At 37.8% G+C, this 25,024-nt stretch overlaps 3 protein-coding genes across 3 annotated transcripts; 1 reads left to right on the top strand and 2 right to left on the bottom strand.

The window, feature by feature from the left end:
- Positions 1-10,106: 10,106 nt before the first annotated feature.
- Positions 10,107-12,747, bottom strand: LOC131436729 (uncharacterized). Its single transcript, XM_058605608.1, has 3 exons — positions 12,436-12,747; positions 12,246-12,368; positions 10,107-10,595 (listed from the first exon to the last, which is right to left on the bottom strand). The coding sequence occupies exons 1-3, from the start codon at positions 12,567-12,569 to the stop codon at positions 10,172-10,174; spliced, it is 681 nt and encodes a 226-aa protein (XP_058461591.1). The 5' UTR covers positions 12,570-12,747; the 3' UTR covers positions 10,107-10,171.
- A 6,342-nt stretch (positions 12,748-19,089) lies between these two features.
- On the top strand, positions 19,090-19,947 carry LOC131437014 (succinate dehydrogenase assembly factor 2, mitochondrial). The gene is made up of 3 exons (XM_058606050.1): positions 19,090-19,241; positions 19,310-19,485; positions 19,571-19,947. The coding sequence occupies exons 1-3, from the start codon at positions 19,224-19,226 to the stop codon at positions 19,842-19,844; spliced, it is 468 nt and encodes a 155-aa protein (XP_058462033.1). The 5' UTR covers positions 19,090-19,223; the 3' UTR covers positions 19,845-19,947.
- Positions 19,910-22,243, bottom strand: LOC131437013 (DNA mismatch repair protein Mlh1). The gene is made up of 2 exons (XM_058606049.1): positions 20,766-22,243; positions 19,910-20,712 (listed from the first exon to the last, which is right to left on the bottom strand). Exons 1-2 carry the CDS (start codon positions 22,004-22,006, stop codon positions 19,986-19,988), a joined length of 1,968 nt encoding a protein of 655 aa, XP_058462032.1. The 5' UTR covers positions 22,007-22,243; the 3' UTR covers positions 19,910-19,985.
- Between the last annotated feature and the right edge of the window lie 2,781 nt (positions 22,244-25,024).

The raw sequence follows: 25,024 nt of genomic DNA, 5'->3' as shown, positions 1-25,024 counted from the left end.
ATAGAGATACATCCTTGAGATGTTTATATTGTTTCTTCAGAGATTTCATAGGTAGACTCTGAGAAGGTAAATCTAGGGAAGGTATCGTTCTCACACCTTCCATAGTGTATTCTGAAGAGTGCTCCCCCTTTATCTTAAAACTTACTCTTCCGCTATTGACATCAGCGGAATGGTTTTGAGTCCAAACTAACCTTAACGGACTCTTTCTAATTTCTAGACCTAATTCTTGTGCTAATCCTTCTTCAATAATGGATAAGGAAGAGCCTGAATCTAGAAATGCAAATGTTTGTATTTGTATATTTCCACTTGAAATCGTAACAGGTAAGATTTGGTATAATATTTTAGTATCGGCATCGTAGTGTTGATTCAAGGGTTTACTTGGGTTGTCACTATGCAGTAATTTATGGTGTACCTGTGTACAACCATTTACATTGCATGGACCCAACGTTTTACATTTATTTATCTTGTGACCGGGTTTCAGACAATGATAACACAATTTATTTTTTACTACCATCCAACGAGAAGGTACGGGTAATTGCTGAAATAAATTACAATTCTGTATATTATGCGTTTTATGATCGCAATATAAACAGTGCCTCTTTTCATTGTCATGTAAGTTCAAATAGGCTTGCTTTTTGGGCATAAATGATTTACCCGCAATATTTTCCCTTTGCCCTATATTTCGCGTTAATCTTAACACGTCGGCTTTGGGTTTTATCCATTCATAAAATTCTTCGAGGCTAGGTTTATGATTTGAATGGAGCTGATCTTCAGTCCATTTTATTTGAATATTGAACGGAAGCTTCCCTACCAACTCTGTTACAAGTCGGTGATCCTGCAAATATGCATCTCCATTTAGAGTACGCATATTGGTTATTAAATTTTCAACTGCTTGTGCAATTGGAATAATTTCACCCTTCACTCTTTTTACTTCCCTTAACAAATTTTCATAGACAAACTCTGATTTACCAAATTCAGACTGGAGCCGCGCCATTATGGCCGGAACGTTTTCCGGATCCAACATGAGCGCTTCGACTCTTCTAAAAGCTTCTCCAGATAATGCACTTTGTAATCTAGTAATATTTTCTAGATTGGAAAAATTTCCTGATATAGTCGTTTCATCAAACATTTTCTTGAAACGAGACCAGTCCCAAGGGTCGCCCTTGAATTCGGGCAGTTTTGCGATCGATTGTCGCTTGACAAGCACTTCTAATGCCATTATTGGCATGTTTGATGCAGTGATTTCATGATTTTTGGCTTTATCTTTTGTAGCCATTTCAAATTTCCTGATCTTTTCATTCTTTAGACTATTTTCGTCCCGTAAAGCATCTAACTCCAATTGAGTTTGCTTAAAAGATCGGATTAACTCTGACATCTTTCGAGATGCAGATTGGCATTTTATACATAAATATGCCTCAGATTTAGAAGGTGCTGATGGCAGCCCTACACAACGAATGTGAAACCACCTATCACATTCGTCGCAGCTTACCATTGGTTGGCTTCCATCGGGATCCGTACAAAGACGGCAGCTACCGTTATTGTTCTCTACGAACACACTCATGCTTATAACTTAAGATACTTGTGTTGCCAATACAAGTACCCGGCACCACTTGTGCACCGTCAAGGAAATTAGCGACGTCTCACTAATCCTTATATTTTTCTTTGTTCAAGACCGTGGGGTCGCTCTGACTTTACTAAAGTCCCCTACGCCTGATAATCGTCAGCATGCCTTTCCTATCAGTCCCGCATGTAAAGGATCTTGAGAATAATAATAAAACTACGGGGCTTTAACTGGAAATTATGATCTTTCTTTGACCAACACTGCTATGGGTTTCTTCTCCAGCTAAAGTCCTCCCGTATAGCGAATCGTTTTACTACGATGAGCGTAAAGCCAAGAATTCTAATATTTAGTAATTCAAGATTTAAATTCAAGTCGTCGGCGACTACGCTTGAATACTTTCGCTCCCAGCTGTGGCAACCAAGGCTCAGCCAAGGCTCAATTTAAATATATATTGAAAGGACACTCACCAAACAGCTGTTCCAAAATACAGTAAAAGATGAAACCCTCTTCCTGCTCCTTCAATTACCTAGGAAGTCTTCCACTGCAGCGCGATCAAGGTGTTCATCAAATTCACTTCCTACACTTCCTACAACTCTAATAAAATTTCACTACTACTGGTCCTAACTGACTAAGCTAACTCACAATGTGACGTGTATCTCGCCGGAGCCTCCAATGTTCGCTGAGGCGTAACCCTTCAGTCCAGCAGTTATATCTTGGTGTGCTAATTTAGCTCGCCAAGCTCTAACTGTTGGCAGATTAGCTCAGCTTGTGATTTAGTTGACAGTTCGGAACTGACAGAAGAGGCCTCTTCGAATCAGCTGTAGCGAAATCTTGACTAGTGCTACCAGCCTCTCCACTAATGCCAACTTGTGACAGGAGATTATGAGAGGGGGCGCGTTTTAGCCGATTGTAGGCAGTATAAACTTGAATCGCCACGGTTTCCGGCCAGAGTCCAACCAAACGTGGAAAATGGCTTTGACCTAAACCCAACCTATTTCAGTGGGCAGAGGTTGGAAAATGCGCTTTGATGCAAGTTCATACAACACTAAAATCAGCAAGTCTTGATTTGCTCCAGACTAGAGCCAAAGCACAACTTGCGACAGTGTCGAACTTGAAGAACTAAATGTGATAATCACTACACGCGAGGATACACACACGGTGGTCACTAGTGGTATACTGATTTATTAACATATTTTTGCATAAATATCTGTTTATTAATCTTATTTTTGTGTATTACATCAACATTTTACAGTACAAGTGTTTTGACCCTTTGGCCTTTCATCTTTGTTGTTCATACGATTCGTTATTAATATTAGGTGTTTTAGTTACTCTTGTTTTACATGCTAATGTTTAATCATAATATTTATTTTAATTATTTATAAAATGTCTACCTACTTATAACTATCCTTAACCTAATACGTACAAATTTTGAATTATTTGTATTTCAGAGATTGAGCACCTCTCTTCAAATTTCGTGCAGTATTGTTCGAATTTTTGTTCTAGTATATCCAGTGAGGCCATCTCATGTACTTCACTAGTTCTTGTCCAAGGGGGTAGATTTAGAATCATCTTTAAGATCTTACTTTGAATGCGCTGAAGCCTAAGTTTGTGTGTTCGTGCACAGCCCTGCCAAACAGGGACTGCGTATTCAATTGCGGGGTAGATGATTTGTTTATAGACAGCCATCTGATTCTTCAGACATAGTTTAGATGTTCTATAAATCAGCGGATACAGAGACCTAATGAGTATGCTGCATTTTTGAACGATTTTGTCAACATGTGACCTGAATATCAGATGTCTGTCAAAGGTGAGTCCTAGATAGATAACTTCATCGGACCATTGAATGACTTCATCACCGAATCGTATTCTGCATTCGTCTGATGGAACAAGTTTTGGAGATCTTGAATGTGGAAACAAGATGACCTGAGTTTTTGCTGCATTGATCACAATTTTCCAGCTTGTAAAATATTCCGTTAAAGCGTCCAGACCTGTCTGTAGTTTATTCTTCAGAGCATTAATGACACGACCTTTGTAAAGAATGGCAGTATCATCAGCAAATTGTGACAGAACACCACCACCTGGAAGAGGTGGGATGTCTGATGTGAAAATGTTGTATAGAATGGGACCTAGGATACTTCCCTGGGGTACACCAGCAGGAATAGTAAATCTTTCTGAAAGTGCATTATTCAGAGAAACCTGGAATGCTCTATCTGCAAGATAATTTTTGATAATTTTAATAAGATACATGGGAAAATTATACCGATGCAGTTTGAACACCAGTCCATCGTGCCACACATTATCGAATGCCTTTTCAATATCCAATATTGCCATGGCAGTCGTTTTGGACACTGATTTGTTTTGCTGGATGACGTTGTTAACCCTTGTGAGTTGGTGGATGGTGGATCTTCCTTTCCGGAACCCAAACTGTTCTTCCAGAAATATATCCTGATCATCTGCGAAAGCAAGAATTCGCCTTTGTATTGACTTTTCAAACAGCTTGGATAGGGCAGAGAGTAAGCTGATGGGCCGATAGCTCTTGGAAAAGGAAGGATCTTTCCCCGGTTTCAAAACTGGGATAACTTTAGCTAACTTCCACATTGAAGGGAAGTAACCAAGCTCCCAGCACCTGTTAAAAATTTTAGCTAAGAAGACAAATGAGCGAATACTCAAATGTTTCAGCTCAATGTTGAATGTGTTGTCGAAACCGGGGGCCTTCATATTTTTGGATTTTTTCACAAAAGCCATCAGCTCATTCGCAGTGACTCTACTTTCCTCAGGAACCAAGCTGTCTGATTGGTCAACCTCAGCTACGCTATCAGCAACGGCTCTTTCATATGGACTAACAATGTTAAGTCCTAAATTGTGAGAACACACAAACTGCTGGCCTAGTGCATTTGCCTTCTCTACTGGTGTGATTAAAGGTATTCCTTCAGCTGCGTCCTGGGGTGACATCAGAGGAGGAATAGGCTTCGGTTTTTTCTTAAGCACCTTCGTTAAGGACCAGAAGGGCTTTGAATGTGGGAGAATTTCTCGAAGCTTTTGCTGGAAGTTCCTGTTGCGAAGCTCAGATATCCTTTCCTGGATTATCCTAGTTAAGTTGTTATAAGTAGTCTTCCTATCTAGAATGCCAGTTCGTTGATACTGCCTCCGGTAGATATTCCGAAGTCGGATGAGTTTCTTGGTGACACTGTCGATTTGAAGAGAGGAACTCGGCATATGTTGTACTGGAACCGTCCTATCACGAGCGACTGTGATTGAATGCTGGAAGGAAGATAGGGCTGCATCGATTTCCATCGGGGAATCAAGTGGCAAATCGATATTAATAAGTTGGTCGGCGATATGTTGAAATTGGACCCAATCGGTGCGATAATAGTTCCTCCGAGGTTGAATAGGCACTGTTTCTGGTGAAGATCCCAACGTCAATATTACTGGAAAGTGGTCGGAAGAGAGCTCGTTGAAAACAACCGGAGTTGCGATGTTGCTGATGAATATATCCAAAATGGAATGAACTCCCGATCTGGAAAGTCGCGTTGGTTGATCCGGAGCGAAGATGTTATATTGTCCAGCTTCGTAATCTTCGGCAAGTACGAATCCGTTTCGATTCTGTCTTCTGTTTCCCCACAGCTCATGCCTTGCGTTCAGGTCCCCAGCAATGATGAATTTGTTCTGTCGTCGAGTGAGCATAGCCAGATCTCGCTTCAATGATGCACACGTACCATCTCGAAGATTGGTTTGTTTGGGGCAGTATGCTGCAATGATGATGATGGGTCCCATCGTCGTTGTAATCTCAATTCCGATGGCTTCTATGAGTTGCAATTTAAAGGCTGACAGAAGCCTGTGCTGAATGGATCGTTTAATGGCAATGGCAACTCCCCCTCCTCTGGTAGTTGCCCTGTCGAGCCTGTGAATCCTGTAATTGGAAATAAAAATAGAAATTTCAGGTTTAAGATGAGTTTCAGTTAAAATAGCAATATCAGCATTCTTCTTTTGAAGAAAGTCGGACAATTCAGCAGTTTTGCTCCTGAGTGAGCAAGCATTCCAATTTACTATAGCCAACTCATTATATTGCATATTCGATGATGAATTTGCCTAAGGCGTTGATTTGATCTAACCGCGTTCTGCAGTTTCGTAGTTTTGTTGTCATTGTTTCAAAAATGACGATCAGTTGTTCAGCAGAGAATAAATCATACGAGTCATCCTTTGCTTGTGGTTGATTATTGCCCCATCCAGGAGGGATTCTTGAGGAAGATTCTTTTTGAGATCCAGCGGCTGAAGTCTTTGGATTGCTGCGAGGAAGTGGCGGCAAATTCGGAATATCCCTCTTCGGTGGGAGCCGTGGGAAATTAAGTGATTTATTAACAATTTCTTAAAACTATTTATAATGAAAAGAAGTGTTGCATAAAATTAGAATGTCGCGCAACATATTACTGTTTTCTCTTTCCGTCCTGTATCAAGTCCTGGCGGTTTACCCGCTTCCCTAGCTCATGCATACGCGCGCATCTGGTTTACATAATTCTTTGCCTGGTTCTTATAGCCGGCATTTGTTTACCTCCTACATTGAATCGTCTATAAGGCCCTAGCGCGCAGCTCTGTGAAAGTGATCCTGCCTGTGCGCATATGCTGATCCCTTTCTCAAGTGGAACGGAAAGGTTTTATTACTGTGGCCATAAAGTGAGACCCTAATCTTGAGCAAACATTTTCAGTTTTCTGGTGCTCGGTGCTGAAATGAAGCATTTCTTTTGACTGATGAAATCTCGGATTTGAATCTGATGAAATGAATGAAATTTGATTTAATTTAAATCTGCTCATGTAATTCGCTAATTTCAAGCCGTGTTGGAACAGCAACATCGAGGACCTGTCGTCTCATTGTTTCCCGATATGAATGCACGAGACACCGTCAGCACAATGCCACCGAAAAAGGCAGCCAAAAAGTCCAGCAAGGCCCATTACCGAAACAAGACACACACGAGAACCATCTCAGATCTCAATATTTCCTACCAAAAGATTCATCAAGATGGGAGTTAAAATAATTTGCACCGTCACTAACACATTCAATTACGAACGGCAATGCGAAAGCGAAAGTGATGATTTTGAACACATCTTTATACTAGTTTACAAATATGCCGTGCGAAACAGAGTTGCCACAGATCAATATGTATTTTTGTCGCGAGTACTTTAGTATGCGGCCGAAAACAAAAATTGTTAGAACAAATGTTTCCACTTGATTTGCGCATTCTACTTTCCAGGCGTATCAGAACTGGCTAAACTTAAAGCAATTCTAAATATTTCTTTATCACAGTGATGTGGTCATCCTGAAAAGGACGGGGTTTTCAACGGATGGCCAGCTGCAGATGGCGAGGGATGATTTTCGTTTTCGTTGTCATGGGCAGCGTTACCGGTCAACTCCAACACTTCGGCAACCAAGTACTCCATCACTGCCGCCAGATAGACCGATGCACCAGCACTGACACGCTCGGCGTAGTTCCCCTTCCGAGGCAAACGATGGATTCTGCCGCCAACTGGGCACTTCAGACCAGCACGGTTTGAGCGGGACTTTGCCTTGCCCTTAATTGTTCCTCCACAGCTCGACGACCCATTCAGTATTACTGGCTGCCGCTCTGCTAACTCTCTTTTATATCGTTTCACTGTTTCCCGTTCTGCGTATAGGAAAGGAATTCTAACAAAGGGGACGTCCTACCGTGCTACCACTAGCACGTATAAAAGGAAATGTGATGTGAGAAATAGCGTCATTTAAGTTAAAGCAGCTACTCTGTACGTACGAGACACCGTCAGAACGATGGCTCCGAAGACAGGTAGAAAAGCAGATTTGTACCGTCACTAACACATTCAATTACGAACGGCAATGCGAAAGCGAAAATGATGATGTTGAACACATCTTTATACTAGTATGGGGTCGTGTGAAAATATGCCTTGCGAAACAGGGTTGCCATATATACAGATTAATCTGTATTATCATTATTATTATTATTATTATTATTATTATCATTATTATTATTATTATTATTATTATTATTATTATTATTATCATTATTATTATTATTATTAGAATCACTCTTGCATACCGAAGATCGTAGATACATTTCAGACCAGGCCATTGCAATTGTCTCGTACTGAAATTTCGAGAAGAATCAGATATCTTCGAACTTCATAGCTTCAATAAAAATAAACTACAAATTTGTCGTACCTAGCTTCCTATATTAGCAAATTAAAAAGGAATTGTTTCAAGTTTGGAATATATAGTTGTAGAATAGTAGCTGTTTAATGTAACTAAACTGTACTTTAATGTAGGTGTATCGCTTCAAATTCTATTAGTGAAAAAGAGGAAAGCTTGCACAATTCATACAATCAATCAACTAACTGATATTCGGAAAAGTGATGGGAGCGTGTCAGTTTTTTCGTATTCACGACATCCAGTTATGTCTCTGACATTACTCACCCGCCTTTTTGGATCTGATTGCTTCTAAAGCATATTAAACCGTCTTAAACGAATTAAACGAAACACGATTTGTTACTAATATGAAAACAAACATCATCATAGTTACGACGCATAGAGCGACTGGGCGTTTGTTGTTTCGGTTCAACTAGTCATTGAACTGCGACTGACGGTGAACTGATTTCATCGAGGGGTCATATTAAAATGGTGTATGAAAAATCATAGACTATTCCATCTTGAGTTTATCTTTGGTTAGGCTTCATTAAACGTTTCAGTCATAATTTTCAGGATCCTTACACAATAAAATTATTATATACAACTTATGTCAGGCCAATTTTGGAATACTGCAATATAGTATGGAACCCATGTACCTCCGTACACAAAGAGCGCATCGAATCTGTCGAAAAACAATTTCTACTGTATGCGCTTCGTAGACTAAACTAGACTACATTTTCTCTTCCATCACATAAGGCGCGTTGTATGCTCATAAGCTTACAAACACTCGAAGAACGCTCCACAACTAAAAAAGCAAAGTCCTGGCATTACATTCCTTTTGTGGAATTTGGTCTTTCTGTTTCAACAGACTTCGCAGCCGATTCTCAGTGTACAGAATCATTGCATGGCTAGTACTATGGATCCTACTGACACTAAGAATCCATCCAGGTCGGGGCTCGAACATACGACAACTGGCTTGTAAGACCAGCGCCCTATGCATTGAACCACCAACGCTCCACAGCTACAATGCTTTATTTTATCAACGACATTATTTCTCAACGAGTATAATCTGAATCGTTGCTTTAACAACTAAAATTTTATGCTCCTAGCTGCCATCTCAGAAGTCGTCAAATATTCTCGAAAAAATAACAAACTATGCCAAAAATAATCCTGTTAATCAAATGATGCGCTTTTACAACGAAAACTGCCGAAAAATCGATCTAACTATGTCCAAAAAACAAATAAAAGAAAAATTGAAACCAAATCGTAGACATAATGTATAGCATATAAGGAACCATTGTATTTTTTGTCTGTAGTCTACATTTGTTTTAAGAATAAATAAATAAATAAACGCGAATCAACTTAGTTCGACTTTTGGCAGTGTAGCACTATCCTATTCGACTGTAAAAAACTGGCATAACGAATTTAATCGTGGTCGTAGTTCGCTTGCCGACGAATTCAAGGTAGGTCGTCCAAAATCAGTTGTTTTGCCAGAAAACATCGATGCTGTGAAAAATCTGATAATTGAAGACCACGTGACGCCCCGTCAATGGTGGCAGCCTTGGGCCCTTGGGCATTATTGTGCAAAGCTTATATGTAATTTTGCATGAACATTTAGTCGTGCAAAAAATTTGTTCACTTTGGGTCCCACATAATTTGACAAGAAAAGAAAAGACTTGTGTCGATTGGTGCAAAGAAACACTGAAACAGTTCAATCGTGGTGCTTAAAATTTGGTGCATAACATCTACACAGGTGACAAAACATGATTTGTTTTTTCGGTATAAACGGACATATCACTACCGTTGCTTTAGAAGATCGAAAGACCGTCAATTCTGATTGGTATACCATCATTTGTTTGCCAAAAGTTTTCCGTGAAATATGGAAAACAAACGTAAGACGCAAGATCATTCTTCATCACGATAATGCAAGCTCTCACACATCGGCTCAAACAACCGAACATTTGAGCACCCAAAACGTCGAATTGATGGACCACCCGCCGTAAAGTCCTGACTTGGCACCTAACCACGTCCATTTGTTCCCTTCCATGAAGGATAAACTGCGTGGAGAGATACAATATTCCTGAAGAAGCTGGTGAACGTTCAAAAACCGTGTTTTGAGGGTACCTCAAGGAAAGAAAACCCGGGTTGGCGGTTCAATGCAGGACTTTGCTTTGCAAGGAGAGAGGAAAAAGTGTTATGAACATTGGATCAAGCGTATGCAAAAGTGTGTTGATCATCTAGGAGATTATTTTGAAAAACAATTAAATCATTTCCGATCCAATATAATACTGTTTGCTTTCTAGACTAAATACATAAGTAACTACCCTCGTAAAGTAAGACTTATTCACGTCAAATGTATAAAATTAACAGTCCAGATATGTTTCATATCACTCATGCTTTATATTGACACGTTACTGGTTTTATTTCCATGGGATACAAAATTAATAACGCATGCTCATTTCATTAAAGTACGTTCTTCCTTCGTGTGCAGAACTTTGGAAACCGCCTCTACCCGCTTGCCTGCTTTTATGCTGTTGATTGTTTGATTGGCGGTTCGCATTATTACTTCCTTGGCCTAAATTTCTGTTGCGATCGCCGCCATTCATCATTACGCCTGAAGATGGTGCAGCGGTCTGTTGGCGACCTGTTTGGTTGTAGCGTGCACTACCAACGCTATCCTGATCATCATAATAATCGATATCAAACATATTGTTGATCTCGTTATCGAAGGCACTATCGAAGTCACGTCCAGATGTATCTCCGCTTTCGGATGGTTGGCGGTTTCGATCACCACGTCCATGGCCTCCTGCCAGTCGTTTCTCTTTGCGAACATCTTTGTTTTGTCTGCCAATGTTTTCGTTGTGCCTATGAAATTCAAAAACATCTTATTATTTATTCATATAAAGAGTAATACTGATAACTAAACGATTTCGAAATAAGTATCCATAACAAACAAAAGACACTGTCACTGTTGATTTCGCGACCATAGGTAAAGCCATTGAAACGATCCGACTTCCGCTGTATCGGTCCTCAGTTTCTAGCTTTTGCGACTCAGCTCACGAATGCTGAATTCTGTAGTTACTCTCTGAGAATATGGTAGTGGTGTTACTAATTTCTAATTACGAACTTAATCGATTATTTACAGAGTTTAGTAACCGAATACTTCATTTTTTCAGAGACGCCTAAGCCCATTTTCGTAAACTTTGGCTCAAATCAAAGGTCTTACAGTCCAATGAGTTGCTATTGAATTTTATTCGGATCCTACTTCCAGTTCAGAAATTGCAAGGTGAAATGTGTTCTAAATTTCATGTAGAGCGGTGATGCAGAAAAAAAACGAAAAACTTCTCAATTTTTGTTCAAAATTGTTTAAAATTGATGTTAGCTACTGGCTAAACGAATCCATTTCGGCTATATCGGTTATTGGTTACCGATTCCGGAAGTGATGGTAAAAAAATTTGAAAACGGAGTTGATTTCGCTTTTGTTTTTATTTAAGATTCAATCCAAAGTTTTTTTTAAAGAATCCTTCCGTAATAATCATGAAAATATGAGTATGATACTCAAGTAAGATACAACCAATCTGTCTGTATCTGGAAGTAGTCTGTCAACCCAGCATTTACACGCTAACACTAAAATATACTTGTAGGTATAATTGAGAACGAGTATCACAGGTATCATCAAACCAGTAGGTGGATTAAAACAGTTTCTATGTCATTTGGAATATTGATGGTTGGGCTCCCTGATGACGAAAACTTGTTTCTAATAGGGCTATTGTACTAATAGTCATCTCATTAGTAGAATCGCCACATTATTTTGCCGATTACTCGACTTTCGATCAAGGAATTGTGATAAAATCGGATACAATATTTTACTTCAGCTCTATAAAACAATACTGCAGTAAAATTAGTTCGAAAATTGTTCCAAACTGCTGTTATAGCGACGCAAAAACTCGAAGTTAATGCACCTATTATCATCATACCTCGAATGTCAATCTATCGAACAGAGACAGCAGATCTCATACTAGCTAGTGGTTTTCGTATATGAGATGACTACTGGAGCTGAGATGGCTACTGAAGCCGTTACCCTACAAATGATAGATATCACGCAATTAGAATCCGAACAAGTGAAAGATTACTCATGAAGTACAGAAAACTTGGTCTATTATCCTCCACCCAATCGATGGTAAATATAATATCCAGGCTTTATTCAAACATAGATCTAAGATTTTTAGAGCATGAAAAAGATCGATAAAAATACCAAAGCTAGTTGCCACAGTGTAAAACATTTCGCCATATTTAACAAGTTGGAATGTTATGTTCAATATTTTTGGTTATTGTCACCAAACTGATATGATCGATATATCAAACCTGGATACTGGAGAGCTTTCATTCCGTAGCCAATTCGATACTTAGTTCAATGGCTCTTGCTTCTAATGCAGATAACGAACAGAATGAAATTTTTCGTATCGAATGCAAAATAATTTGATTTGACAGAACTTTTTAACACAATATACTTACTGCTTAGTGAGATTGCTTTTGATCGGTGGCTTACGAGCAACTTCCAAATCAATTGGCCCAGAATCATCCGTTATATTACGAGTTTTTACATCCTGATTGAATCCGTAGTTTTCATTCTTCCTTCTGTTTCGTTAAAAATACTACATTAGTACACAAGATCATTCGAACTCGTTAGAAAATAAATGTTTACGTAGGTTCTTTAACAACCACAAGCTTTTTAATATTGATCACATAAATATATAAGATAACTAAGAATATAAGTAGAAGTGTTGACACGGCACCAAATACAGCTATTATTAGGTAAATTTGATTTTGTATTTCCATTTTGCAAATGTTATGATTTCATTACAAAAGTTTATTCTTCACTATACATATGTTATACGTTTATTAAACATATCATAGTGTTAATTACAAAATGGCCACACTTTTTGATAAGAAGCGTCTACGCTTCATGCAATGTATTATGATACTAATATTCAAAGCATTGCCATTTGTGAATCACACATTCGAACTAACTTATTGAAAAGAAATTTGCGCTAAATGTTGTTATCATAAGAGGAATGATAAAATTGTCTATCGAATGCCTGAAGTATGTATTTGCTAATGAAGAGCTATTCAATTTACTGTTATCAACTGTGCATCGGTAATTGAAGGATTTCTTATCAACATTTAAAGTTGTAGTTTAGGGATGTGCATGCTATGCGAAGTCTAAATAAATCATTTTTTCTCTCCTCTTCGTTTGATAGTGGACAGGAATAATTAAAAAAGTCCATGAGCGTTGATAAATGCGCGCTTCGCCACACCCGGCACGTGTGAAGTCACCATGCCACGAGTCAAATTTTTCATCATAAGTTTTAAATTAATTGCTGATTCTCAAATTGTTTAACCGGATTTAGATTGTATGATATTTTAATGTTTCGTGATATTTTTCTCGACATTTCAAAAGTCCAGAACATTGAAAAAACCTTGTTGGTTTCAAAAATTGAATAAAATAATCATGATTTTTTTTCGTGATTGTCATACAATAAATGGTCTTACAAGCTAGTTGTCATATGTTCGAGCCACGACCTGGAAGGATTCATAGTGTCAGCAAGATCGTAGTACTATCCATGCAATGATTCTGTACGCTAAGAATCGGTTAGGTTTTCTAGGTTTTTAGTGATAGAACCAAATTTTCAACACTTGAACAAAAACTACAAGGATAAGCCTAATGGGTTGTTCGACCCATTGGTGTGGAACAAGGCAACCAAACTTTCTAACGATCTACAATCAAACAGTTCAATCAATCGTCACACTTTTGAATCCGCAATTGCACGAGAGTCTGCTTAGATTGATCTTTTTTTTTATTTAAAAGATATTTTATTCAGGCCTATTTGCGTACAAGCTTTACGTGGCCGATTTAGCTGAGTTTTTAAATAAAAGATTTTTTTTTTGTATTGGATCTCGTTGTCACCCTTTTTCTAGGGGGAGAGGAGCTTCCATTTTCCTCCTGCGAGGATTGGAGGGCACTTCATTCGTGGTTCGTCTCGTCATCCATTGCCGCATCGGTGGTATTGTTGTTGATTTCGTTGCTAGTTGGTGTAGATGCGCTTTGTTGTACATTGTTTGCAGTTGCTGGTTGGTTGGATGGTAAGCTGTTAACTGCAGCTGGTGTACTTTGTTCTATAGGGGATACGTTTGATGGTTTCGTTGAAGAGGATGCTTCACTGTTGTTGGTGACTGTCACAGGTGTACTGGGGTTGCTTGGGGTTGATGTGAAGGAAGCACCGTTGTCCTTTGGTATAGTTGTCTCCTTGTCCGGTTTATCACATGGCTTACCGTAGTGAACAGCTTTTTGGCAATATTGACATGTGGCCATCTGATTGTCATAGGTAACAAGTGATTTGCACGGTATTCTTGTATCCTGACCGAATGTCACATAAGAAGGTATAGGTCTCCTCAAGCGCATGCGTAACAAACGTACGCCATTTAGAATACCGGGGAAAAAATTCTTCCACTTTTCTTTTTCGATAGAGAGAATCTCTCCGTATTGGGACATAGTTTTGTGAATATAAGGATCGATGATCTTGATTAGGAACCAACACTGAACATTGTTTGTTTTATAGCCGACGAAATTAATAAATATCTCACTTTGCTACATACTTTGTACATACTTGCGATACGGATTTTGATATTTAAGCTTCTCTTCGCCAAGCTTGTGTTCAAGTTTTGTATGCAAGCAGATATTTTTATAGTGTTAAGTTTCTCTACCATTCTGCGATTTCGGTTGAAGCGATAAACTTTTTCTCATTATCAATCGAGTTCATCTTATATAAATTAGAAATTAATCTTAAGCACTCAAAATTTACCCTGGGTAGTTGTCAATTTCTCAGGCAAAACGACATAACATGGAATTTCATTCGAGCTTGCATGACACAAGATCAGAGCATACCAGTTATAGCTTCAAATCGTTTAATGGCACTTTTTGTCTTGCTGTCTAGCAACAACCTACCTCCAGCATGCTACGCGTACCCGCTTGTGAGGAATTCTGGCAACCGTCAGAAGGCTGGCTGCATTCCGGCTGCTGTCAAAATTGTCCAGGCGAAATTGCGTCATTATCTCGCCGTACGTGTCTTGTTTATTTCCCTCCTCTTTCTTTTTTCTTTTTTTTTATTCGACTTCATTTGATATTCGTCAATCCCGCATGTACGTACAAAAAACGAATCTTGAGACGAGGTAAATGAGATTGAAATATGGGTATGTTTGGTAGTGAGAAAGTAATGTTATTGGTAATAACATTTTCCATGATTAGTATATATGAAGGGCAATAACTTTATGCCTTTTATATGTATCTTTTATTGACAAAATAAAACCAAGGCGCATAAAATGTAGAACTGATTCAAAACGGTTCTGCCAATCTTGTATGGCTAGAATCCGACAGAAGAGAACCGTTAATAACCGCTAGGCGAAATTCTCTGCCGGAAACGGTTGTTGCATTGTTGCCAGACTTTTGCCGAAATTCTGGCAGAATTCCGGCAAAAATGTCTGGCAGGCATAGCCAGCCGTCTGGGGGGAAATCTGCCCGCCGCGTACAAGCGGGAAGGCTTCAACTTGCTATCGCTCAGTAAATGCAGACAAGACTGACGTTTACAATGTTCCCAGTAAATGTTAGGATCCCTAACTTGGAGAGAGATAAACCTGATAATGTCTTGATTTGATCTCTTCACTCTTTTGCGTTAGCGATAGAATTTAAATTGTTTGCCAAGAAATTGAAAGGAACGCACAAGTAAAATATTTGTTGTTTTTATCGAAATGTCGTTCGAAACAAACTAACCTATTGTGTAAAATTGATTATCATGTTTAGTACTTTCAAGCAGCAATGTTTTCTAAATCAAACCAGATATTCTTTTGTCACTATTTTAACAAATAAATAGTTGCGTGAAACCCAAATTCGATTTGCAATTGTGGTTTTGCCAAATAGGGTAACAGAGGTATTTTAACCCACTTTAGGATTGATTTTATTTTGGCCCATTTTGTAAAAATATCCACCAAATGTTGTAATATCTATGAAAAAACCTTCCGCAATAGGTAATTTAATGTTATTAGCTTCAAATTGATGCAACATGGGTTACTTAACATCGATATAATCCGATAAAATTGATAAAGTTTGTTAGGTTGGCTAAAATATATGAAGTGACCAAAATACCTCTTCTACCCTACAAATTCTTTGTATTTGGTTTTGCTTCAGTGTATCTCTCCTCTGGCTGTTTTTCGGCCCATACACGATCATTATTTTTGTCATTTTTAATGATGACTAATTTACGATTCAGACGATTCGCCTTCTTTCGTCACCGTCACCGGAACGTCAGCCTCCGTCAAAATTAGTTTAATACTTTATTTCCCGGAACGTTCACACGATCCGTCCGTCAAGACGTTCCGTGACGGTGACGTTACGTGTGAATGGCTCCACAGGAATGCATGTAATTAATGTTGACAGTGACGGTGATGAAGGTTGACTGTGACGTCTGAGTCGTTCATTGTGAATCATTTCGCGGTTAATTTTAACTTTTGGTTAAAATCTGACACTTGAGTGGTTATTTTGTGTCGAGTAGTTGAATTTAACTAAAACTGCGGCCCATTCCAAAGTTTGACGGTTGGAAAGATATTTGGATTTATTTTACACTGGAAATAATTTTGACTAAAGAATTTATATTAAATTTTCTTTGCAAGATTATTTTTCAGTGGCGAGAAATAACCATCGATCTGTCAAAAATAACCATGCTTTAGAGCAGAGCTGCTAGATTTTTTCATTGGAAATCTGTATTACTCTCGGCCCCCTGTCACGACGCCATCTTGAAGAGATCAAAATCGAAACTTCAAAATCAGCTGATTGCAACGTAAACAATCAAACAGTAATACATTTGTTATACGCGTTTACCTTGTTTAGTGCACGAAAATTAGTGAATTTTTTGTCGACTCTCTCCCAATAACTTGTCGGTTTACCTAAAATACAGCAGACAGTGTTTTGGGACATCAAGTGGAGATAATTTTTACAATTTGAGAGTCGCGATGAGTATCAAAACATCGCAGTGTTTGGGGCTCGAAACGCGAGGGGCTCAACGTAATCGGTATACTTTCAAATGGCTGGTGCTCACATGCCGGTGTCAGATGGGTGATTACTCTGTATAAAAAATCTGTATTTATTTGTATTGGCACATTGATTTACCGGTAGCGACACCTGCCAATGAAAAATGGAACCAAGAAAAGGAGGATTCTTTCGGAAATTTTCATATCGGCAGTAGTGATTTGCAACATTTTTATCTTTTATTCAGTAGTACAAATAGATATCAGCAATAAAAGTACACTCGGAGTAGAAGAAAATCGATTTCAAAGTGATTACTACTACTACTACTACTTAGCACAGACTAACAGACAGGACACTCAAATTAAATTCTTCAATCATTTTAACGGTCATTTCGAATATAACTTTATTTGGGACAGTACTCACATGTGTCATGATGGCGCCATGTTACCCTATCAATCCTGTCTGTCATCTAGACTGTGTTTATTTTTTCATTTACCAACAGAGTTGCCATTCATACAGAATTACCTGTAGTGTATTGATTTGTATACGTCCATGCGAATTTCATGCAGGATACAGATTTAATACATATTGCCAAAACTATATACTGAATTGTGCCTACTTCTCATCCTTCAACGCAATAAAAAATCGAACCCGTTTTGTTACAATATTTACTTACTTCTGGTCTGCCGCCACTTAATTTCGGGTGAAAATTACCAATACAATCAAAAATAGTCTAGATTAACTACGTTGAGAAAAATAAATGGTTACCTTCCAACAAATGTTAAATATATTATCAACGAAATCCAATAATTTATTGTGACGATTCATTTTCAAATATTATAATGAAATCAGGTATCCCTGCAAGCAGCTGATCGGTGTTGACAAACGAGGGGGAACCAACTAGTAATAAAACTTTTACGTAACACAAGGGGTGTGCCGATAGTAAATAGTTCGCGCAGTACAATATAGGTGGAACTAGAGTGCCTATAACCAGAGTGACGACATCTCATCCGTAATTTTGGCAACAATTCAAAACATTCCATTAGCTTTACATTGAATTGACAGGTCGTTTGCTCGTTTGGAACTGGGAGCTGTCATTCCAAACGAACAGCTGTCGCCACTCTGATTATAGTCACTCTAGGTGGAACTAGTGCATCACGAAAAATTATTTTTATAAGAATTTACTCATACTGTCATGTCTGTTAGTCTGTGTACTTAGTGTAAACTACGATTAAACATGGAAAATCTTTAGAAATGTGTAAAATTGGGTAAGGTTAGGTTTTTCCTGATCAACATTTTTTTAAACAGATACCAGTGTAATGTTGATTTCTCGAGTGCTACAATGTATAGCGATTGAGTACTATTTATTTTGGATACTTTATTTGTTATTTCCAGGCATTTGAAAAATGGTATCAAACCAAGTTTAATGCTCTATTCTGAATAAACGTTAGATTTCGCACAATGAACTAAGATCAACATTACCACCTCAGAGTAAAAACTTTTTCTTCAACTTCTACTATGATTTTTCAAATGAATTTGCCCGTTTTCAAAAGCAATCGTTGAAAAGGTGGAGTAATTAGAAATTTTCCTACCGATTCGACAGCTCTTGCTAAAAGTATCATCTCTGAACAAGCAGCGACTCTACATTTCAGTTTTGCGACAATATGCCAATTCACCAAGCAATTCACTAATAAAATTAAATTTTAATGAGCAATAATTCTTTCCATCTGTTGGAACAGAAAGGTAAAATTCCACAAAAAGAATTTAATGCCAAGACTTTGCTTCTCGTCACTGCATTCAAATAGTAATAGATTGCTCATACGAAAAAGCTTTTTTTTGCTTCTTGGGGAATCCGTATTAAATTTAGAAAATCTGTATTCTGTATGCGTATGTAAAAATCTGTATAATACAAATAAATCTGTATAAATGGCATCTCTGACTACGATAGCACTTGCTTGCAGGGATGCCAGGTTCACAGATTTTCAATTTTCTGTACAGATTTTAAAAATGACACAGATTCTCACAGATTTCTCAAAATGATCACAGATTTTCACAGATTGTGGAATAAATCACAGATTTTCACAGATTTTTGAAATTAGCACCAAGAAGTACAGAGCGGTTGAGGTACAGAGCGTGTTGGTAGTGAGACCTTTTTTTTTGAATTGCTATTATGGTACGGGAAACGGGCACAGATTTTCACAGACAGGTTTTTGGCTTGATAACAAATTTTTAAAAAATTTACCATCACAGAATTTTTAATCACAGATTTTTTAAAAAATGGCATCCCTGCTTGCTTGAGCGCCGTATCCTTGCCACCGGGCTGGAACAATCATAACAACAAAACAACTAAACTTATTGTTGCTTACAGTTTATGTAATATTTTTTCGTTACATTACAGATTTTTGAAAATAATTATGAATTACATTCGCCTGGTAAGTTTTGCATTAGGAGAAATAAATTTCATATTACTGCCTGTCGTTTATGAAATTATTTTTTCTAGGTGCGTTTCAATCGATGGATGCTTCAGTGCCGTTCGATCTGTGCTAGAAGATGTCTTTCATCATCTAACGACGGTAACAAAAATCTTCCGCCAATGTTTGATTTAGAGGATAAATCACTTCCAATTCCAATATACAAAGCAAAACAAAACGAACCATTGAAACTGCAAAAGTCGAGGTACAAACCAACATTTAAATTACGTCTTCGTTGCCAGCATTAACTAAAAATATTGTATGATGTCATTATTTCACCACAAACGCAGGTTGCTGTACCAATCACGCAAACGTGGAATGCTCGAGAATGGCTTACTATTAAGTACTTTTGCAGCCAAACATCTGGAGTCAATGAATGCTCAGCAAACGAAACTTTATGACAGTCTTATAAATTTACCCTCTAACGATTGGGACATTTTTTATTGGGCTACTGGCGTGAAACCGACCCCATCGGAATATGACAACGAGATAATGGATTTACTTAAAGAACACGTAAAGAACGATAACCGGGAGCAAAGATTTCACCAGCCCAATCTGTATTAGGAGTATTATATCAAACCGAAACTGTAACAGATGATTGCAAATCATAAATTTAATCAAATGTGATATAAAATAATAAAATCGTGTTATTGCTTAAAAAATCGTACATGAGTATGTTGACAATAATTGGTAAACCTCGAAAAATCAACATCTTTCAAAGACGCGATAAAGATCTGGAAGATTGGCCACTTGGAGGAGGCATCCGTTCTTAGCAAATGCTCTCGGTGGTATCAAATATTGTTTGATGGCTGAATAGACCGCGTGTTCAGCTTCCCATTTGTATTCTTGTTCATTTTTAGTTAAAGCTACTCTTGCATAGTATTTGGCTGTTTCGCGACAAAACGTTTTAAAGCAATCTTGTTCATCATCCCATTCGACCTCTGTAGCTAAACGAAGAATGTATTGAGGTAGATAAACTATCGATGGTATGTAATCTTCGATTATTAATGGAATTGCTTCTATATGTCCTTCGGCACTAATACAGAGATTAAAATACTCTCGCATAAGCGCTGCTCTAGAAGATAATATTTCGACAATTCGTTCGGCAAGCTCTGGTATTGGCCCATCTTGTTCAGTCCACCCACTCTCAGGGTCCTGTAGCGCTAAGGTTGCCAATTCTAATAAAGGCAGAGGATCGGAGAAATTTATACAGTCGAAATTTCCAAAGTTGTACAATAGCATCTGATAGCAAAGCTCTTCGCAAAGCACTTTGGTTGACGTGAGAAACATTTTAGTGTCATACTGGATAAGTGCCTGTGTACGATCGATTACACCGATAAAAGCAAGCTCATTAAAAATTTTTCTTAAATCGCGATCGCAATCATCCTCAACACTTCTGCGTAAGTTTAAAATACTAGTAAGTTTTGTTTCCCTAAAAATCGAAACAACTTAAATTAGGACAAATGAAAATTTGTTCAATCATACCTGAATATTTTTTCTTGTTTGAAAATTTTCGTTTTTTCATAGCTTTCATTGAAACTAGCATTTCTAGAAACATTTATCCCAAAAAACTTCTCCAGCTTCTGATCGCTGTGACTTGTGCGAACAAATTTGTATTCTAATTTAGATTTATCACTTCCAGACTCGTTCAGCTTTGCTGAGTTTGGTGGATCGGATGCACCAGGCAGTAGTGCTTGTGTGTAGAACGACCTCGACTCATTGCCACCAAGTAGCGTTCGTTCTATTGCTTCCTTTATTTGGTCGACAATTTCTTCTTCGTGCAAAAAGTGAACCTCGTGTTTGGTCGGATGCACGTTGACATCAACATTGTTTGGGTGTAGTTCAATAGAAAGATATATAAATGGTGCTGATCCCTTGGGTAAATAAAGTGAATAAACCTGATCTATAGCTTTCCTTAAATTAACCGATTCAACTGCACGGTGGTTAATAAATAGCAGGAATATAGCCTTTTTTTGCGAAAAGTTCACGTTTGTAACGTAACCATTAACAATCATTTGTAGAATTTTATTTTCCATAGCAACTTTGAGAAGAGCTTTACCGATGGATGGTCCGTGAATTGTTTTAATATTGTTTTCAACGGTAGATTTTGCCTGGGTTCGTATAGTCGCATTTTCACCGAATTTTTTCAACATGAAGCTGGTTTGTGGGTTATGCACAGCATATTTACTAACGACTTCTGTTATTTTTTGGAACTCTTCATTAGGAGCTTTGAGCGCTTGTTTGCGCATTGGGACATTGTAAAACAGCTCTTCCACAGTTATTTGTGTTCCCTGGTTGCAGGCACACGGTTTAATTTCTCCCTTCAGTTTACCGTCTTCGTATGAAGCTCTGAACGCGCACTGTTCGTTCCGTGTTTTTGTCGTTATTGTTAAATGTGCCACATGACTGATGCTGGCTAATGCTTCTCCACGGAATCCATATGTATCAATTACTGATAAGTCTTCAAAGTTCTGTAACTTTGAAGTTGTAAATCGCTCACACACGATACCTAAATCTTCTCGGCGAATGCCAGTTCCATTATCCTGGATTTGAAGCGACTTCAGACCACCTACTTTGACAATGATTTGTATACTGGTTGACTTTGCATCAAGACTGTTTTCTATCATTTCTTTTAATGCATTTGCTGGTCGTTGAATAATTTCACCAGCAGCTATTCTATTGACAACAGCTTCATCCAACCTACGAATTGTACCTGGCTCCATCATAATTTCACTATAATTTTTCTGTAAAAGCTCTCAAAAATATTTACTCAATCACTGTGTACTCATAACTGATATTGAATTTAAAATGATATCTTGAGATGTATTTTGTTTGCTTTTGGCTTGGGATCGTAACCTCAGCCCTCATATCCAGAGTTACCATATTCACAGATTTTTCTGGAAAATCACAGATTTTTTTGCCTATTTTGCTACGGAGATTTTGTGTCACAGAACACAAATCTCGGTTAATTTTTCAAAAGGGCGTATCTAGGACAGGACCTGACAATTGTTAATCCACTTTTAGGACCAATTTCGGACCAGCTCGTGATTGGTTGAAATTGACATAAGCAAGTACAAGTTGTTGAAATCAATAGCGGCCCTAACACGAGCATTAAAAATGTCATTTTAAATGATGACTAAGTAATGATGTATTTCAAATTTGTTAGAAATCTCGTCATTACTGCACCATTACACGTTCATTAAAATGATATTATTTTTTAGTAATGACATTTTTAATGACTCGTGTAAGGGCCGCTAATATTACTGCAGGGTGGTAGAAAAAATGTTGTCAGTATCGTCGGTAACAATGTAGTTTGATATTGGATATTTTATTTTTCGGGTCATCTTTTCAAAATTATTAATTTCAATAAGATTTAAGTTCAATTTGTTTTTAAGTCCTGTCAATGCGGAAAGTATACGACTACATTTAACAATCACTGGATGATACAAAGAGAAAGCCTGAAATCACGAAGTGATATGGACGAGAATATTGATTATGTTGGTTGAGAATAGCACCGAATCTTTGAATACTTCTGTATGTTATTATTTTTCTCAAATAGAATATGTTGAATACCGACTTTAGTTAATAAAACTGCAAAAGTTAATTACCCAAAATTGAGTGTTTTAGAAAAATTTTATTAAGCTGTTTCATCTAAACGTTTTCTTCAAAACAAACATCTGATCAAAATGAATCCAGAGCTATATTTTTGACCGATATAACATTTGTCTAAGTGTTTTCAAATGATAAATAATTGCATGTTATAAGGGGAGAAAGTTTCCAGAATGAATAATTATCTCTACTGGCAACAGTGATCCCGAGGCATTTATTATTTACAGCAGGGAGCAACCGGAATACGAAGAGAAATATTTTTCTGGAAAAAGAAGCCAGTTGTCTGGTCCTGTCCTAGGGGCGTATAAGCAAGTGACAGTTTCTTTTTAATCACTCTCTCTTTCGATTATTGTGATGTAATTAAAAAAATTTTCTTTGATATCACTATTCTGTTTGAAAGTCGAAAGTTTCAGGGATCATTTCATGCAAAGAGTTGAGTCGACGACACGACCTGCCACTCGCTTTTAAAACTGTATCGTAAATCGAGCTACCCCTCAGTAACTGGTAATGTCAAAATGAGATCTTTTGGAAAATGTTTGAAATTGGCAACGCGGTCTGAGAAATTGTTGTTTTCGAAATAACAGTTACAGTAACCCTAGTTACCATTGTTTATCTTTTCACAGCTAGCGGACTAGCTAGAGTGAAGAAAATTTCATCGTGAGACCAGAATGGTCTGTTTTTGCAATGACTGAGCGGAAATATATATTGGAGAAGCCAAGTGAAAGAAAAACTAACAGAAAAGATGAATTTTTGGAAAAAGATACGCTCAGAGACAGGACTCGAACCTGCGTTCTTATGCATTCCGTGCATACGCGCTACCATTTCGCCACTCTGATCTTGTTTTAGCCACTGCAAAACTCGAAACAGACACAGTAGCAACGTACATCGAACATGGTCTACATCCATGGTACATGGTCTACATCCATGGTACATGGTAGGAAAGGGCAGACAATCAATACAACCTTCATAGGGGTCTGTCGCTGACGATGTCCAGCCAGCGACTGGCACCATTAAGAAGGTGACAAGCGATTATAAATACACTCTCCTACTCAATGCTTGATCGGAGAAATAGGTATAAAGCGAGAGGACTAGTGTTTGATGAACAGAGAAGATGTTTGGATGTGAGATATCGGTCGGGTGAGACGGCCAGGATGTAGACCATGTTCGATGTACGTTGCTACTGTGTCTGTTTCGAGTTTTGCAGTGGCTAAAACAAGATCAGAGTGGCGAAATGGTAGCGCGTATGCACGGAATGCATAAGAACGCAGGTTCGAGTCCTGTCTCTGAGCGTATCTTTTTCCAAAAATTCATCTTTTCTGTTAGTTTTTCTTTCACTTGGCTTCTCCAATATATATTTCCGCTCAGTCATTGCAAAAACTGAACATAGTCATGGCGGCTTTACGTCAAACTAAAAATTAATAAATCGCCAGAATGGTCTGCAACCCATTGAGGCACTCAGATGAACGTGTATGACCCCGAATGTTGGTGATGTGCTGCAATTTCGAAATTCGGTGAAAAGTCCCGATCGTTATTTTTTTTACTTTTAATGCAAATGTACTAAAACAGCTTAAATTATTTATATTTCGAATGTTTTTCGATCCAAATTCTTGTACATTTTTAATCAGATTTCACGAATTTCAAATGACTTCACCAATATTTAATTTATATAAAAATGCAACAATAAATAAATGATTAAGGTACCGGTGAAACATGCTGTGATTACAATTTCAATCAACTTTAATCTGCGCTAACATTTACCGGTTTATTAGTAAATCATATTTCAAACGTCCGGAATAAATAAAAATGTAGAATGATGAAATCTATATTTATTGTGCTCGTATTACAGCAAGTCGTGTTGTAAGTAAATAGTTCTTGAGCGTGCTTTGTTGGTCGTGAGAAAATTTGTTTTGCTACCGATTATCATTAGGCAGATGGTGCTTGATTCTTATAATGAATCTCTTTTTAAACGTCTGTAGAAGCAGAGACAGTCAGTGGGCGGCTTGACAGGGACATTATCCTATCATTTAAATATTGTTGAAAGATACGTAGAAAATGTTTCAGAAAAATTCAGTGGTAAATATAGGCGGATATGTTCCATTTTGATAGATCACCATCACATCCTCATAGTGTTATCT

The sequence above is a fragment of the Malaya genurostris genome, chromosome 3 (genome assembly GCF_030247185.1).
Source record: "Malaya genurostris strain Urasoe2022 chromosome 3, Malgen_1.1, whole genome shotgun sequence".
NCBI lineage: Eukaryota > Metazoa > Arthropoda > Insecta > Diptera > Culicidae > Malaya > Malaya genurostris.
Note: the sequence above shows the minus strand (reverse complement) of the source record. Positions and strands in the feature narration are given on the sequence as shown.